This window comes from Tamandua tetradactyla, chromosome 13, assembly GCF_023851605.1.
Source record: "Tamandua tetradactyla isolate mTamTet1 chromosome 13, mTamTet1.pri, whole genome shotgun sequence".
Lineage (NCBI taxonomy): Eukaryota > Metazoa > Chordata > Mammalia > Pilosa > Myrmecophagidae > Tamandua > Tamandua tetradactyla.
The window spans coordinates 1,467,668-1,483,601 of NC_135339.1; the positions used below are offsets into that span (position 1 = coordinate 1,467,668).

General features: G+C 36.2%; 1 protein-coding gene and 1 long non-coding RNA gene across 3 annotated transcripts in view; one reads left to right on the forward strand and one right to left on the reverse strand.

Moving 5' to 3' along the window:
- LOC143653473 (uncharacterized) overlaps positions 1-15,934 on the reverse strand; it is a 163,416-nt gene that overhangs the window by 76,228 nt on the left and 71,254 nt on the right. For both annotated transcript variants that reach the window (XR_013161304.1, XR_013161303.1), the window contains exon 3: positions 1,496-1,620. This is a non-coding gene — a long non-coding RNA (uncharacterized LOC143653473). The remainder of the gene's footprint in view (positions 1-1,495; positions 1,621-15,934) is intronic.
- LOC143653467 (olfactory receptor 2M3-like) lies at positions 8,416-9,354 on the forward strand. Its single transcript, XM_077124492.1, has one exon. It carries the CDS (start codon positions 8,416-8,418, stop codon positions 9,352-9,354), a length of 939 nt encoding a protein of 312 aa, XP_076980607.1.

Sequence of the window (15,934 nt, forward strand, 5' to 3'; positions counted from 1 at the left end):
TCAAGTTTGGTCTTAATCTTTTCCTGGAGCCCTTTATAAAAGAAAGCCACAGACATTTGGAAACAGAGAAAGAAAATACCCTGGAAGAAAAGAGCTAAGAGAGAGAGAAACTCACAGTGACACTTTGGAGATATCTATTGAAACCAGTCACTGGGAGAGAAAGACTAGTCATGTGTCCTCCCATGTGACAGAGGAACCCCAGACACCATCAGCCTTTCTTCAGTGAAGAATACCTTAGCTTGGACATTTCCATGGCCTGTGAATTGACTCTTGTAACTTAATAAATCCCTTTTGTAATAGCCAACCCATTCCTGGAATATTACATTCCAGCAGTTATAGCAATGTGAAACACTCTAGGTTCAAAATTTTTTAAATTTGAAAATTTTATCTGAGTTTTATTTAGAGGTAATTAAGGCCAAAATTCAATGAGGATTTTTATTTATTTTTTATTCAAAAATGATGAATTCATTTATCTGTTTTTAAGTTAAATTTATGGAGTTAATAGATAATATCTGAGAATACAAAAGAGAAAAAAAGAGTAGAAATGGAGTCATAAAAGTAGAAGAGGAAAATTAGGACTCTGTCATTATTAAGGCATTGACAGAAATTTATGTATGATCCTAAGTGTCAATAACATTAATATTTTCAATACAAAGGAAATAATTGATATGAGATTCCTGAGAGAAAAAAGTGAGCGAGACCATACTATCATAATTAAAGACAAGGGACAGATTTTCCTGGAGGAATTGCAAAATTAACCACAGAAGACATAGCAGTGTTGTTGCGTATAAGTCTTTTCAAGAAATTTAAATGGTTTCAAGTGAAAAAGTAACTAGTATCAGGTGTTCTCAGGAACAACTTGAAGGTAAGGTTAAGGGAAAAGGTACATATCCAAACATTTCTAAGTCCATTTATTTTTCAGTCAGAAATAATCACATTTAATTCAAAAGCTATATATTAGAAAAAGTCCTCCAAATGGGGAAGTAACTTATCATGCTTCTCTACAACTTGTCCTTTCATACTATGTGTAAATTTAGACTAATTCTTTACTTTTCTTTGTCACAGAGTTTATGGAAGATTAAATGAACTAGTATTTTTGCTAGTATATGCTAAGTGAATATAGGCTATTATTTAAAGCAACATAATACTCTTCTATTGATCTGGTCTATTTGTTTGTACTTTCTAACACTTGCTGTACCTAAGATTGCCTGTGGGTAAATCACTCTTGTTTGATCGGGAAACAATAGTCTTATAAGGAAAACAATATATTTTCAGAAACTATTTCTGGCAAATGATCCTGAATCTTACTGGAGGCTTAAAAAATGTATGACAAAGATGTGTGGTGAAATTAATTTCCATCTGCTAAATGTATGTTGACAGCTTTGTGTAATTTGATGAAGAATGTGTAAAATTTAACTCATTCTATCTTTACAGCAACCCTGAGGGGAGTGGAGGAAATGAAAAATAAAATAATCCAGAGAGGCTATGAACTTACCTGGTTACACAGAAGTAGGTGGTACAGCAGGATTGTAAATTGCAGTTTGCTGATCTGCAAGCCAATATTGTTCTGTACACTGACTTTTGCACATTGTCAAGTTCCCTATGTGGAGAGCCTGCTCTCTGCAGAACAAAGAGACATTAAGAAAGATGCACCTATGTCAGCATTTGAAGGAGTAATAAGATTTACAAAAGTAAATGTATGTGGAAGACAAAAGTCATTCCAAGTAGGAGAATCTCCTGAAGAGAGACGTAAGCTCAGATTGGTGCATCGTAGTGATGGGGTCTGTAAGTGGTAGTGTTACACGGTTTCTACTAGGAAATGGAAAGTACAGGACTTGAACAATGTTCTGCTCCACCTTGCAAATGGGATGACTAAGGGAATATAAGTCTGTTCTACAGAAAGCTGCTACCAACAAATACCTTGCAGAAGGAGAGGAGAAATGACCCAGTGATGCTTAGGAAAAAAATTGAAAGTAGCATTTTGGGTGGAATGGAAGATATAATATATCCATAATATCATATAGATATTATCTATATCAGGAGGTACAGATGCAAATAAGAAGGACATTTCAGAAATAATTATGTGACTTTTTAAAACATATCTGCAATCTTTTTTTTTTTATGTGAGGTCAACTGAAGTTTCTATCTGAAGGTAGAGGGATGAATTAAATTATAATTTCTAAGTTACAGCATGGACAGTTTTTGCATGCTATTTTTATCTATAAAATAATTTTTGGTTGAAGGTGGGACATCATCAGTTTAATGACAGAATGAACTACATCCAGGGAGGACACTTGATTTCAGTGATGCAATCAACATTCAAACAAATTCCCACTTGCCTCAAATTTTCTCCCTTTTTCCTTAATCCTCTATTTGTCTCCAATTCCAACATGTGTCCTTCAGTATTCCGTGCCTTTCAGTATTCCATTTTCAAATACAATCTCTATTCAATCCACATAACTTCCTTACTTTTTTCTTCCTACCCTTTCTTCAATTTCCCTTTCCTCAGAATATCTTTATAACATTCTTTTTATCCTATATTATAAGTATAAAAAATTGATTCAGTGTTTAGGTATAGTTGTACAATAGATTTTTTATCTGGTTTATTCATTCCACTTTTAGGTATGTGGGGAAAATAAAGCCTGAGAAGACATTATTAAATAACTTATAAAGCAAGATTAATTTGTATTATGTATATATGTGTATAGTTGAGAAGTCTTTATCAGTACCTCATACTAATATATCTGCAATTAAATGCATGCTTCTTAATTCACATAAGTTTCACTAAGATATTGGTTACATGTAATTCATGTGCAGGAGCTTGCATTGACACTGTTCTGAGATAAGTGCCCTAAAAACCATGAAACATTATTAAATATTCTAGTTTCCTCTGATAAGAAAGTAAAATAAATTAGAGTTTGTGGGACTGGCTTCACTAAAAAGTGAGGTAATATAAGATCAGATAATGTAGCTTTATAAAATAAATGGGAAGCAATAAGAAAATTTGGGAAAATTTAGGCACTACCTCCTCCTCCAAGTACACTGCAATGATTGCATTTTTCTACCGAGAACTAAAATTTCATCTGTGTCAATTTGAATTGATCAAAATTCCTCAAGACCAGGTGGTCTTGGTCATTTTATAAGCTCATGTTGATGTCCTTCAAGAGGGTACTGGTGTGTCTAAAATGAATACATAAGTCTATTTGTGTGGCAAAACATGAAGACGCATAACTTTAACATATGCTTTAACACAGCGTTTGTGAAATGCAGCCACGAGGAAACCCTGGACTGGAAAATAATCCCTAATAGAACATTAGCCTAGCAATGGAGATTCACAGACCATAGGGCCAATTATGAGCGTATTCTCTTAAGGCATTTCTTTATTAAAAGCTATGCCAAAGAAATTTGACTTAGTGACTTGAAATATGATGAACTGAAGAATGCCAGCAACATTTCAGTGAGCAGGACTGAGTAGGATCGAGAGTCAACAGGAGTATGGGGCCCTGGTTAAGCAGAAAGGTAAGTAAGAAGATGATTAAATACATAGCTAAGAAAGAACTGATCCATGGAGTTCCTCCGTGTTGCACAGCTTCCTTAGCACTCTTAACCTCTTAATTCGTACACTGGTTAATTTTATATCTAAGGTTAATTTGAAGGTGATGATGAGAATGATGTTCCAGTATAATGCAATTATATAACATGATTGTCTGAAGTGCTGATTTGTTGAAGAGAACTTTAAAAATCAAAAATTTAAGAGCTTACTTTACACAAATTGCATTGTCCATATGTTTTAAGCTATGTTTATATCTCACTATACATAGAGAATTTCAGAAAAGAATAAGAGCATAAGTGAATTTTTATAGGATATGAACATTGAGCATGAGAAGGACTGTAATTGTGCTGTGTCAAGTAGCATGGTAATTTCCTTGTAGGAAATAAATTTCAATCAGGAAGTATGAAATCACAGGCATTTTTCAAACTTAATAGCTCAAAATTTTGTGGAGAGCAGTATGATAGCTTTATACAAGATGAAAAAGAGAAGGTTTTAGAAAGTTTTAATTAGCAATTATGTGCAGGAAGATTAGAAAAATACCTGCAAAACATCAGAGGCCATGTATTATAGTTTATAGTTATATAAACAATAGGTGTTTAGTTTCCGATAAACGTTGTAGATGTGAGAAGCATTTCTAAGAGAATTGAGAACTATGTGGGGTTCAGGATAGTGTGAAATTCGGAGCTAGAACTTTTGAGTTGTATATTTATAAAATTGCTGAATGAATATTGCACAAACAGGGCGGGCCGCGGTGGCTCAGCGGGCAAAGTGCTTGCCTGCTATGCCGGAGGACCTCGGTTCGATTCCCGGCCCCAGCCCATGTAACAAAAAACGGAAAAACAAAATACAATAAAACAAGAAAATGTTTAAAGATGTTTCCCTTTCTTCCTTACTTCCTTCCTTCTATCCTTCCTTCCTTCTCTCTGTCTTTCCTTTAAAAAAAAAAAAAAAAAAAAAAAAAAAAAAAAAAAAATATTGCACAAACAAAAATGTGAGAGGAAAAAAGGTGGAAGAAACAGAGTATATACACAATTTGTTAACAGGGTAGCAGAGTAGCCTTTCAAAATAACAGAGTATTAATCACAGAGTAGCAGAGTAGCCTTTCAAAATAGCAAAGTATTAATCTACAATATATAAGGACTTTTTGTAGACCTGTGCTAAAAACTGTGAGAAGAGTTCTGGCTTAAGATCACTGAGAATACAAAGGAGAATGAAGTAAAAATGGTTAGGTAACAATAAGCAGCAGACTGGGGATGTCAACAAATATTAGAGTGAGAGAAAGTAAATGAAAACGGGTAGATAAACAGGATTAAGTCCTCTGATAGAGCTTGGAACAATCTTCCACATAATGACTAAGTGCCTTGAAATCTTCTGGGTGGTGAGGAAAAGAATGAAAAATATAGCTTGGAGAGGTGGATTAAGTAAAACGAATTAAGGTTAAAATGACCCACCTTACTTCCCTGCCCCACCTCCAGAAGCAAAACAATGAGAAAAGAGATATTTACTAACTATAAAAATAACCAAAGGCTCTTTAATATTAAATTGAACAGGACTGCCTTGGGAGTACCAAAGCTTCTAGCCTAATGTGGGTAGGCCAAGAAAATCTTTCTTCTTTAGGTACTTGGCACTACTAGATTGGAAATCTGTTCCCACCATCACAATATGAATGTTAGTCTGTCAGTCATGGGGCCTTCCAGATGTGCACAGAACTCCACAATCAGAATTCTACTTTGCAGAAGCAGAATAAGAGCAGAAAGGAAGGCACCTGAAGCAGCAAAGAAATAGATAAACCAAAACAAGAAATTAACTGTAATATACACGTCTTGACACAAAATGCATCTATTGGACTCTAATTTATAATCTCTATGTTCAAGGAACTGATAACTGAAAACAAACAAAGCAAACAAAAATCTAAACAAATTTTTAGAGTGTCAGGTGGGGATCAGTACTAAGGGGGAAAATGGAGAAGGGGTAGAGTGGGCAATTAGTGCAAGTTGCATTTTTGGGAGAAATGCCCATGAACTTAAGGATTTATGGAGCAAAAAGCACTGGGTAAAGGTATAAAGACAGTGGGGAACTTGCTCTAAGAAATAACTAGGGAATAATTCAGGGGATGACTGAGGGAACACCTAATGCAAATGCCTTGAGGCCATGACTTTCCCGGCATGCACCAGAAATAAAGGAGGTTAGGGTGGCCAGGACTGAGCCAGTAGGGTAATAGAAATAAGGGATAAGATCAGGGATTTAATGGTTTCCATTTCTTTGGACACAGAAGTGAATGCACTGTATGATTTATGTGAAATTCAAAAAAAGGTAAACATAAGCCTCTGAGGTAGATGTCAGACTATGGGTTATGTCTGGGAGTAATGGCCAATGGAGCTCCGTGACTGAAACCTTAGGAAAAGTTCTGTATTTTGCTCAAGGTGGTAGTTATATAGGTTTTGACATTCATAAGACTTTATCTCACAATATATTGAGGATTCATGCACTCAACACATTTTTCTATATGTATATTTTACCTCCATAAAAAGTTTTTAAAAAGAGGGAGATAAATTTATAATGCAAATTTCAAAAAACAATTTACCAGGTTATATCAAAATTATTCCTAATTCTATAAATAAGTGTATTTATGCATTCTTAAAAAGATGGTAAACAACTAAGTTTGCAGGGATGACTTTCAGTCCCTCAGTTTATTTCAGTATTTTTTCCTTAAAAATTATTCATATATTAGTCCACTTTGTTAATTGATTTTAACTCTAATATTGTGGAACATTTTAAATGGAGTTACTATAACTTCACACTATCTGGTAGAGATGTAACTTAAGTAATTTAGGCTGAGCCACTTGGAAATCTTCATTTTCCAAAGGCTAGAACTAAAACACAAGTCACACATTACAAAATTACACCTGAATGGATGGAAAGCCCCTGCAAATTGAAATAAAGGAACTTTTTGCATTGTGCCTTAGACACAAGGATGGAAAACATGGAGAATTTAAAAGATTTTACTGATTATGTTAGCTATTATGAATAATGTTGCCATAAACTTTGTGAAACAGTATGTGTCTGAGTCCCTGGTTTCAATTATTCGTGGTAAAGTCCTAAGGGTGGTATTGCCAGGTCATAAACTAATTTTATGACAAACTTTGAGGAAAAGACAAAGAGTTTGTCACTGTGGCTATATCACTTGATGTTTGCACCAGCAATGTAGAAGTGTTTCAATTTCTACAAACACCCACCAACACTTTCCATTTTCAAAATAATAGCAGTCCTAGTAGGTGTGAATAGGTATTTCATTGTGATTTTGATTTGCATTTTCCTAATGACAAATGATACTAAGCATTTTTTCATGTGCTTGTTGACCATTTTAAACAAAGCGTGGTATGATACAAAATGGTATAATATTAAGCCATAAATAGGAATGGATTTCCAATATGTGCTACAGCATAGATTAACTCGGAAAATATTGTGCTAAGTGAAACAAACTAGACATGAAAGGACAAATGTTGATTTCAACCTTGTGAAATATCTAGAATAAGCAAATATTCAGAAATATAAATTATATTAGAGGTTACCAGTGGTTGGGGGAAAAGAAATGGGGAATTATTGCTTAATGGGTAAAGAGTTTCTGTTTTGAGTGATGAAAATATTTTGGTGTCAGATGGTGGTGATTATAGCATAATATTATTCATGTAATCACTACCACTGAATTTTATACTTAAAAATGATAAAGTATAAAATGGCATGATATACATATACATATATATATATCCACAATGTAAAATATAAAATACATATATCTATATATAACCAGTTAACTAAAGACATATCCTTAAAGAGATCTTATTACAAGAATTGAAATAGATTCATTTAAAATCAAGTAGCATAGTACATGAAATAAGTAGAAATAGTCTTTCTTCCCTCCAATATGTCATTTAAAAATATTTCTACATTTTATATAAAAATATAAAAGAATGGTCTCTGCATTCCAGGTAATGTTCTGAATACTTTATAAATATTGCCTCATTTGATTTTCATTATACTATTTAAGGTAGTTATTTTAAATATTTGCATTTGCAGATGTGGGAAATAAGAACTGGAGAAGTTAATAACTTGCTAAATTCCAAACAGCTAAAGCTAAAATAGTCACGAGCAGGAGTTTTAACTGCTTCTTCAGTAAAATGACCTGTATCTGAATACCTATTGGGACACACCTCATTTTTAGAGATAGTATAAGATTAGGGCTTATTGGTGCAGAACTACTTTCCAGTTCAACTCATCATATTAGAAGTTAGTGTCACTCAATGGATATCTGATATTTGGCTTCCAATTTCATCTGTTTTCCTGGTATTTGACTAATCCTTTGTGTATAAAAAAACAAAGAAACAAACAAAAAACAACAAAATTTTCTCATTGCCATTTATAATTGTTTTTCCTATACACATTGACAAATATTTTATTTGTATTACAAATGATACATTGTGTTAATTGGAGAAACATAATGGACAAATATCATTAGCTTACTAGCAATACATGAGTCTTCATATGTCTCCTACAGCAATTGTGAAAGGCTGATCCACACTACATACTTGAGTTGGCTTGCAACTCAGGTTAGATTATATGCCTCTTGAGAAACCTCTCATATTCCTACATTGAAATGTAAATTTTAAAATCACATGGAGGTAAAAAATAAACATTATTATCCCTAGTGTAGAAATCATAAAATTCATGCCCAAAGGAACAATTTTCCCATACTTAGAAAATTTTGTTGCTGTCATGACCCAGGCAGGAACTCCTTGATCCGTCCATTCCACAATCCTGGACTTTTCTTACATGTTGTATTCTCTGCAATAAACATATCCAACATGGCATGGATGAATCAGAACTTCAGCTCTGACTTCATTCTACTGGGAATCTTTGATCACAGCCCCACCCACACCTTCTTCTTCTCCCTAATCCTGGGCATCTTCACAGTGGCCTTCATGGGAAATACTGCCATGGCTCTTCTCATTCACCTGGACACCCACCTCCACACACCCATGTACTTCCTCCTCAGCCAACTATCCCTCATGGACCTCATGCTCATCTGTACCACAGTACCCAAGATGGCCTTCAACTACCTGTCAGGTAAGAAATCCATCTCTCTGGAAGGTTGTGGAACCCAGATATTCTTTTATGTGTCACTGCTTGGGGCTGAATGCTTCCTCTTGGCTGTCATGGCTTACGACCGCTACGTTGCCATTTGCTACCCATTAAGATACCCAATTCTCATGAGCCATAAAATCTCTGGTCTCATGGCTGCTTCTTCCTGGATTCTTGGCTCTCTTGATGGTATAATTGAAGTTTCCATTGCATTGTCTTTCACATATTGTGGATCCCGGGTAATACCCCATTTCTTCTGTGATGTCCCTGCCCTTCTCACTCTCTCATGCACTAACACCTTGACCTTTCAAAGGATGATATTTATCTGCTGTGTAATTATGCTTCTCTTTCCTGTGTCCGTTATTATCACTTCCTATGTTCGTGTTATGCAAGCTGTCATTCTCATGGGATCTGGGAAGGGTCGCCGCAAGGCTTTTGCCACCTGTTCTTCCCACCTTACGGTGGTAGGACTGTACTATGGATCAGCTATGTTCATATTCATGAGGCCTACTTCTGATCATTCTCCAACACAAGACAAGATGGTGTCCATCTTCTATACCATCCTCACACCCATGCTGAATCCACTCATCTACAGTCTCCGCAACAAAGAAGTGGCCAGAGCATTTGTGAAGGTTTTGGGGAAGGGTAAGTCTGGAGAGTAAATTTTCCAATTATCTATATGCTTTGTTATTTTTTCCACATTGTTGGCTTTATGCTTAAATGTATGTATTCAATTCAAGCACTTGATATTTACCTATCTCTTAAAAAAGATTTAAAGAAAAGATTCAGCAGCTGAAATCTCTGTTTGTATGCTTAGTTAGTTAAAATACTTTGCATTTTTATTTGTTGGAAAGGTGAATTTATGTTGACAAGAAAAATTTTTTTTTGCAAGGGAAATGCAAAGCTGTGTGCTGTGGTTAATATAATACCTATTAGCAAAGGAAAGGTATTTTTCCACCATAATATCCATGAGTTTGATTGTACTGATTGAATCTAGTGTATCTTTTAACACATTTTAGATTTAATCTCGTCAACCAAGAATTCTATTGAGTCCAATGCCATACTAAGCTATTTTAAGGGTTTGTCTATTTGTTAAAATGAATAATCTGGTTAATTGTGTAGAAATTTTATTTGCTTATAAAATTATGAAAGTGAATGTAACTTCACTAGATTAGAAAAAGATTAAGCAGGTAGTGAAGCATAAGAAAATTGAGCATTTCTTTCTTTCAATGAAGACCATTATTCAGAATACTGATAATTCTGAATTTCATTGCAATCTGTATGGTCATGTATTATAAGGAACAACTGCTGTACTATAATTTGAATTTTAATGCTTCTATTAAAATGTGTTGCAACATCCCTGCTATATTATAGTTCTATCACTGCATAAAGTTACCACAAACTTAGCATCTTAAACTATGCATTTATTATCTCACATTTTCAGTGAATTGAAAATTCAAGCTTAGATTACATAGGTGCTTTGTTCAAGGTCTCAAAAGTCTGCCATCAAGTGCTGGCTGGGACTGCAGTTGCAGGACCATTGTCCACTTTTATAGATTGAGGGCATCCCATAACAGCAAAAGCATTAAGTAAATGTGATCAAACATGGCAGAAACATTCTCCAGATTGTGTGGTAGCCCAGATGAAATGAGAAAAGGTGTCTATGATAACATGTACATATTGCATTTTACCAAAAATGTGAAATATGAGTAACATCCATTTGCCATAATTCATTTGCTTTTTGACCTCGAGGATTAACCCCTGATGCAAATGGGAGCGCATTTAAAGATCCACATGTTGGATAAGTCCTAACAATGTCCTGAGCTTGCTGTTTAGATAAAGATTTAAATTTCTTTTGCAGACCTTTGCTATTAATATGAGTCAATTTGTGAAATGTTGTGGGATCCTGAATTACCCCCACAAGAGTATCTGCTTGCTGATTTTGTAATGACAAAAGACCTGGAAGATTAGTATGAGCTCTTATATGTATGATAAAAAAGGGATTAATTTGATTTCTGACTAGCGTTTATAAATGTAAAAACATTCGGGACAATTCATCTCCTTCAAAGAAAGAAGCTGTCTCAATGTGAGTAACTGTTTGGCAGACATATTCAGAATCAGAAACAATATTAAGAGATTGTGGAAAATTTTGCAATGCTTGAGTTACAGCTGCTAATTCAGTGCGCTGGGCTGAGGTATAAGGCGTTTTCCAACTTTTGTTTTCCCCTGGGGTGACATATGCAGCCTGTCCATTACTAGTACCATCAGTAAATACGGTAATGGCTTCCTCTAGCAGGGAAGCCCAAACTATTTTAGGCAAAATCCATTGTGTTCTTTTTAGAAATTGTAAAAGTTTTGACATAGGCAAATGATTATCAATTTGTCCTTTAAAATCACTTAATGCTATTTGCCAAGAGGTATTGAAGATAAATAGACTTTGAACCGCTTCCTTTGAGATCACACACTATGCGATTAGGATCGTGACCTCTTAATTGATAATATCTTTGGCAGCCTTTGGCTATTAAAGAAATGATTTTTTGCAAATATGTATTTAAATGTTTTTGTCGATTGTTTGGTAAAAAGATCCATTCTAAAACACCATCTTGCCAAAATAGGCCTGTGGGAGATTGCAAGGTAAAGAAAATAATAAAATCAACAGGTTTTTCTAGATCTATTTGAACAAGCTGTCCTTCTTGAATGCATTGTTCAAGTAATTGTAATTCTTGTTCAGCCGTAGCTGTTAACTGCTTTTTGCTTAATAAATCAGAATCTCCTTGTAAAATATCAAACAGGTTCTGTAACATATAATTAGGAATCCCTAAAGTGGCAAGTAGCAAAAATGAAAGCAGAGTAAGTGTTAATAGTGACATGTACCCATAGTAAATGACCAGATTTTGTAAAATGATTTCATTGGATTGATTGAAAAGGAATGCAGGAATGTGGATTCTTTATAACTGGCTGTGCGTTTTTGGTCATTTTAAATTTACTGCATGCAGTTTTTATGATATTGTCTCACAGTAGTGGCCAAATTCCAATTTGCTTACATGACCAGGCCCAGTTAGGTCCTCTGGGAACTGGCTAGGGACCAAGAGGGCTTCCTGGGGCCTAGATACCTTTATTAAAGTACACCTCCTTCCAGGAGGATAACCATTTTTGAGATTGTATTTCTCAAGAATCACTCTCCATACCAAACTTTATTTATGAGGGTTCTCTAGAGAAACAGAACCAATGGAAGCTATCTGTAAATATGGGATTTATAAAAGTATTTCATGCAACCATGGGGATGTAGGAGGGGAGGCTGTGAGCTGGCAGCTCCAATGAAAGTCCTCAACAAACACCCCAGGAGAGGCTGGCTGGGTGAAGCAGAAAGAGAGATTCTCTAAGCCAAGTCTTCCAATAGTTATAGCTGAGGAGACCTCCTAACTCATTCTATTAGAGCAACATCACTTTAGTACCAAAGTCAAATACACAAAGCACAGGAATATAGAACTACAAACAAATATCCTCCATGGACATAGCTGTGAAATACTCAACAACCTATAAGCAAAGAAATCCAAGAGAATCTCAAATGATTTATACATCATGACCAAGGGGGAGTCTTCCCAGGTATGCAAGGGAGGTTCACCATGAGAAAATCTTTAAATGCAATACACCATATTAACAAAAAAAAAAAAAAAAGGGAAAACACACACGATAATCTCAATTGAAGCAGAAAAGGTTTTGGACAAAATCCAGTCCACAATCTTGACAAAACTTCAGAAAATAGAAATTGTAAAGAAACTTTCCTCAATATTTTAAAGGACATATATTGAAAGCCAATGCTAGCATCATACTCAGTGGTGAAAGACTGAAAGCTTGCTCTAAGATCTGGGATGAGACAAAGATGGTCATTGTCACTGGGGTAATTAGCAATTAAACATTTTCCTGGAAGTTCTAACTAAAGCAGGGAGACAAGAGAAAAAAATTAAAGCAGCCACATTGGAAAAGATGTCTAAAACTTTCCTATTTCCAGATGACATCATCCAACTTGAAGAAAATCCTGAAAAATCCGCAACCAAAACACTAGAACTTAGAAATAAATTCAGCAATGTGGCAGGGTACCAGATCAAACTTAAAAATCAGAATTGTTTCTATATACTAGCAATGAACAATCTGAAGAAGTTATCAGTAAAAATTCCATTCAGAATACCAATTAAAACAAATGGAGTTTCTAATAAAAAAGTCTAAACAGTTCCGGAGAAGATGGCGGCTTAGTAAGACGCGCGGATCTTAGTTTCTCCTCCAGAACAGCTACTAGGGGAGTAGAAACGATACAGAACAGCTCCCAAAGCCACAACAGAGATAAAAAAGACAGCGTACCCCATCCTGGAACGGCTGGCTGGCTGAGAGAAGCAGCTCGGGTAAGATCACCGAGGCACACGGGCCTCACCGGGCGGGGCGGCAAGCGGCCAGTGTCCCTCCCTTCCCCCTCCCCGGGCCGGCTGGGAGAATTGGACAGGCGGTCCCCTCAAACTGCGGCAGCTGGCGCCCACACAACGCGCGGCCCCCTGGACCAACTGAGAGAATTGGATCGGAAATCCCCAGGCCGTGGAGAACGGTGATGGGGGGGGGAGGCCCTTCCAAACACGTGACTCCCCGGGAACGTGCACTCTCCCGGGCGGGCCACTGCCGCTGGCGCCCTCCTGCCAAGCTTGGCGCCCCGGGCCAACTAGGAAATTCAGACGGGCGCTCTCCCGGGCTGCGGTGGCCAGTGACCCTCCCCGCGTTCGGACCCCTGGCTGGCACTCTTCCAAGCCGCTTCGGCTAGGGAACCTCCCGGACGGCGAGATTTTCCAAAGTTAAAGGACCCACAGCACCTTTTACTGGTGGGACCCGCAGAAAAACGTGTGCCACGAGCGCCACCTACTGGGCAGGATAAGAAAAACAGAACCCAGAGATTTCACAGAAAAATCTTACAACCTTGTTGGGTCAAACACCCAGGGAAATCTGAATAAATGCCCAGACGCCAGCAGCAGAAGATAACTGTCCACGCTCAGAAGATTGAGAATATGGCCCAGTCAAAGGAACAAACCAATAGTTCAAATGAGATACAAGAGCTGAGACAACTAATGCTGAATATACGAACAGAAATGGAAAACCTCTTCAAAAATGAAATCGATAAATTGAGGGAAGACATGAAGAAGACATGGGCTGAACATAAAGAAGAAATAGAAAAACTGAAAAAACAAATCACAGAACTTATGGAAATGAAGGACAAAATAGAAAAGATAGAAAAAACAATGGATACCTACAATGATAGATTCAAAGAGACAGAAGATAGAATTAGTGATTTGGAGGATGGAACATCTGAATTCCAAAAACAAACAGAAACTATTGGGAAAAGAATGGAAAAATTTGAACAGGGTATCAGGGAACTCAAGGACAATATGAAGCGCACAAATATACGTGTTGTGGGTGTCCCAGAAGGAGAAGAGAAGGGAAAAGGAGGAGAAAAACTAATGGAAGAAATTTTCACTGAAAATTTCCCAACTCTTATGAAAGACCTAAAATTACAGATCCAAGAAGTGCAGCGCACCCCAAAGAGATTAGACGCAAATAGGCGTTCTCCAAGACACTTACTAGTTAGAATGTCAGAGGTCAAAGAGAAAGAGAGGATCTTGAAAGCAGCAAGAGAAAAACAATCCATCACATACAAGGGAAACCCAATAAGACTATGTGTAGATTTCTCAGCAGAAACCATGGAAGCTAGAAGACAGAGGGATGATATATTTAAATTACTAAAAGAGAAAAACTGCCAACCAAGACTCTTATATCCAGCAAAATTATCCTTCAAAAATGAGGGAGAAATTAAAACATTCTCAGACAAAAAGTCACTGAGAGAATTTGTGACCAAGAGACCAGCTCTGCAAGAAATACTAAAGGGAACACTAGAGTCAGATACAAAAAGACAGAAGAGAGAGGTATGGAGAAGAATGTAGAAAGAAGGAAAATCAGATATGATATACATAATACAAAAGGCAAAATGTTAGAGGAAAATATTATCCAAACAGTAATAACACTAAATGTCAATGGACTGAATTCCCCAATCAAAAGACATAGATTGGCAGAATGGATTAAAAAACAGGATCCTTCTATATGCTGTCTACAGGAAACACATCTTAGACCCAAAGATAAACATAGGTTGAAAGTGAAAGGTTGGGAAAAGATATTTCATGCAAATAACAACCAGAAAAGAGCAGGAGTGGCTACACTAATATCCAACAAATTAGACTTCAAATGTAAAGTAGTTAAAAGAGACAAAGAAGGACACTATCTACTAATAAAAGGAACAATTAAACAAGAAGACATAACAATCATAAATATTTACGCACCGAACCAGAATGCCCCAAAATACGTGAGGAATACACTGCAAACACTGAAAAGGGAAACAGACACAAATACCATAATAGTTGGAGACTTCAATTCACCACTCTCATCAATGGACAGAACATCTAGACAGAGGATCAATAAAGAAATAGAGAATCTGAATATTACTATAAAGGAGCTAGACTTAACAGACATTTATAGGACATTACATCCCACAACAGCAGGATACAACTTTTTCTCAACTGCTCATGGATCATTCTCAAAGATAGACCATATGCTGGGTCACAAAGCAAGTCTTAACAAATTTAAAAAGATTGAAATCATACACAACACTTTCTCAAATCATAAAGGAATGAAATTGGAAATCAATAATAGGCAGAGTGCCAGAAAATTCACAAATACGTGGAGGCTCAACAACACACTCCTAAACAACGAGTGGATCAAAGAAGAAATTGCTAGAGAAATTAGCAAATACCTCGAGGCGAATGAAAATGAAAACACAACATATCAAAACTTATGGGACGCAGCAAAGGCAGTGCTAAGAGGGAAATTTATTGCCCTAAATGCCTATATCAGAAAAGAAGAAAAAGTAAAAATTCAGGAATTAACTATCCATTTGGAAGAACTGGAGAAAGAACAGCAAACTAATCCCAAAGCAAGCAAAAGGAAAGAAATAACAAAGATTAGAGCAGAAATAAATGAAATTGAAAACATGAAAACAATAGAGAAAATCAATAAGGCCAGAAGTTGGTTCTATGAGAAAATCAATAAGATTGATGGGCCCTTAGCAAGATTGACAAAAAGAAGAAGAGAGAGGATGCAAATAAATAAGATCAGAAATGGAATAGGAGACATAACTACTGACCTCACAGAAAT

Coding starts and splice junctions, on each gene's coding strand:
- LOC143653467 (XM_077124492.1), top strand. CDS start 8,416: ATGGCATGGATGAATCAGAACTTCAGCTCTGACTTCATTCTACTGGGA.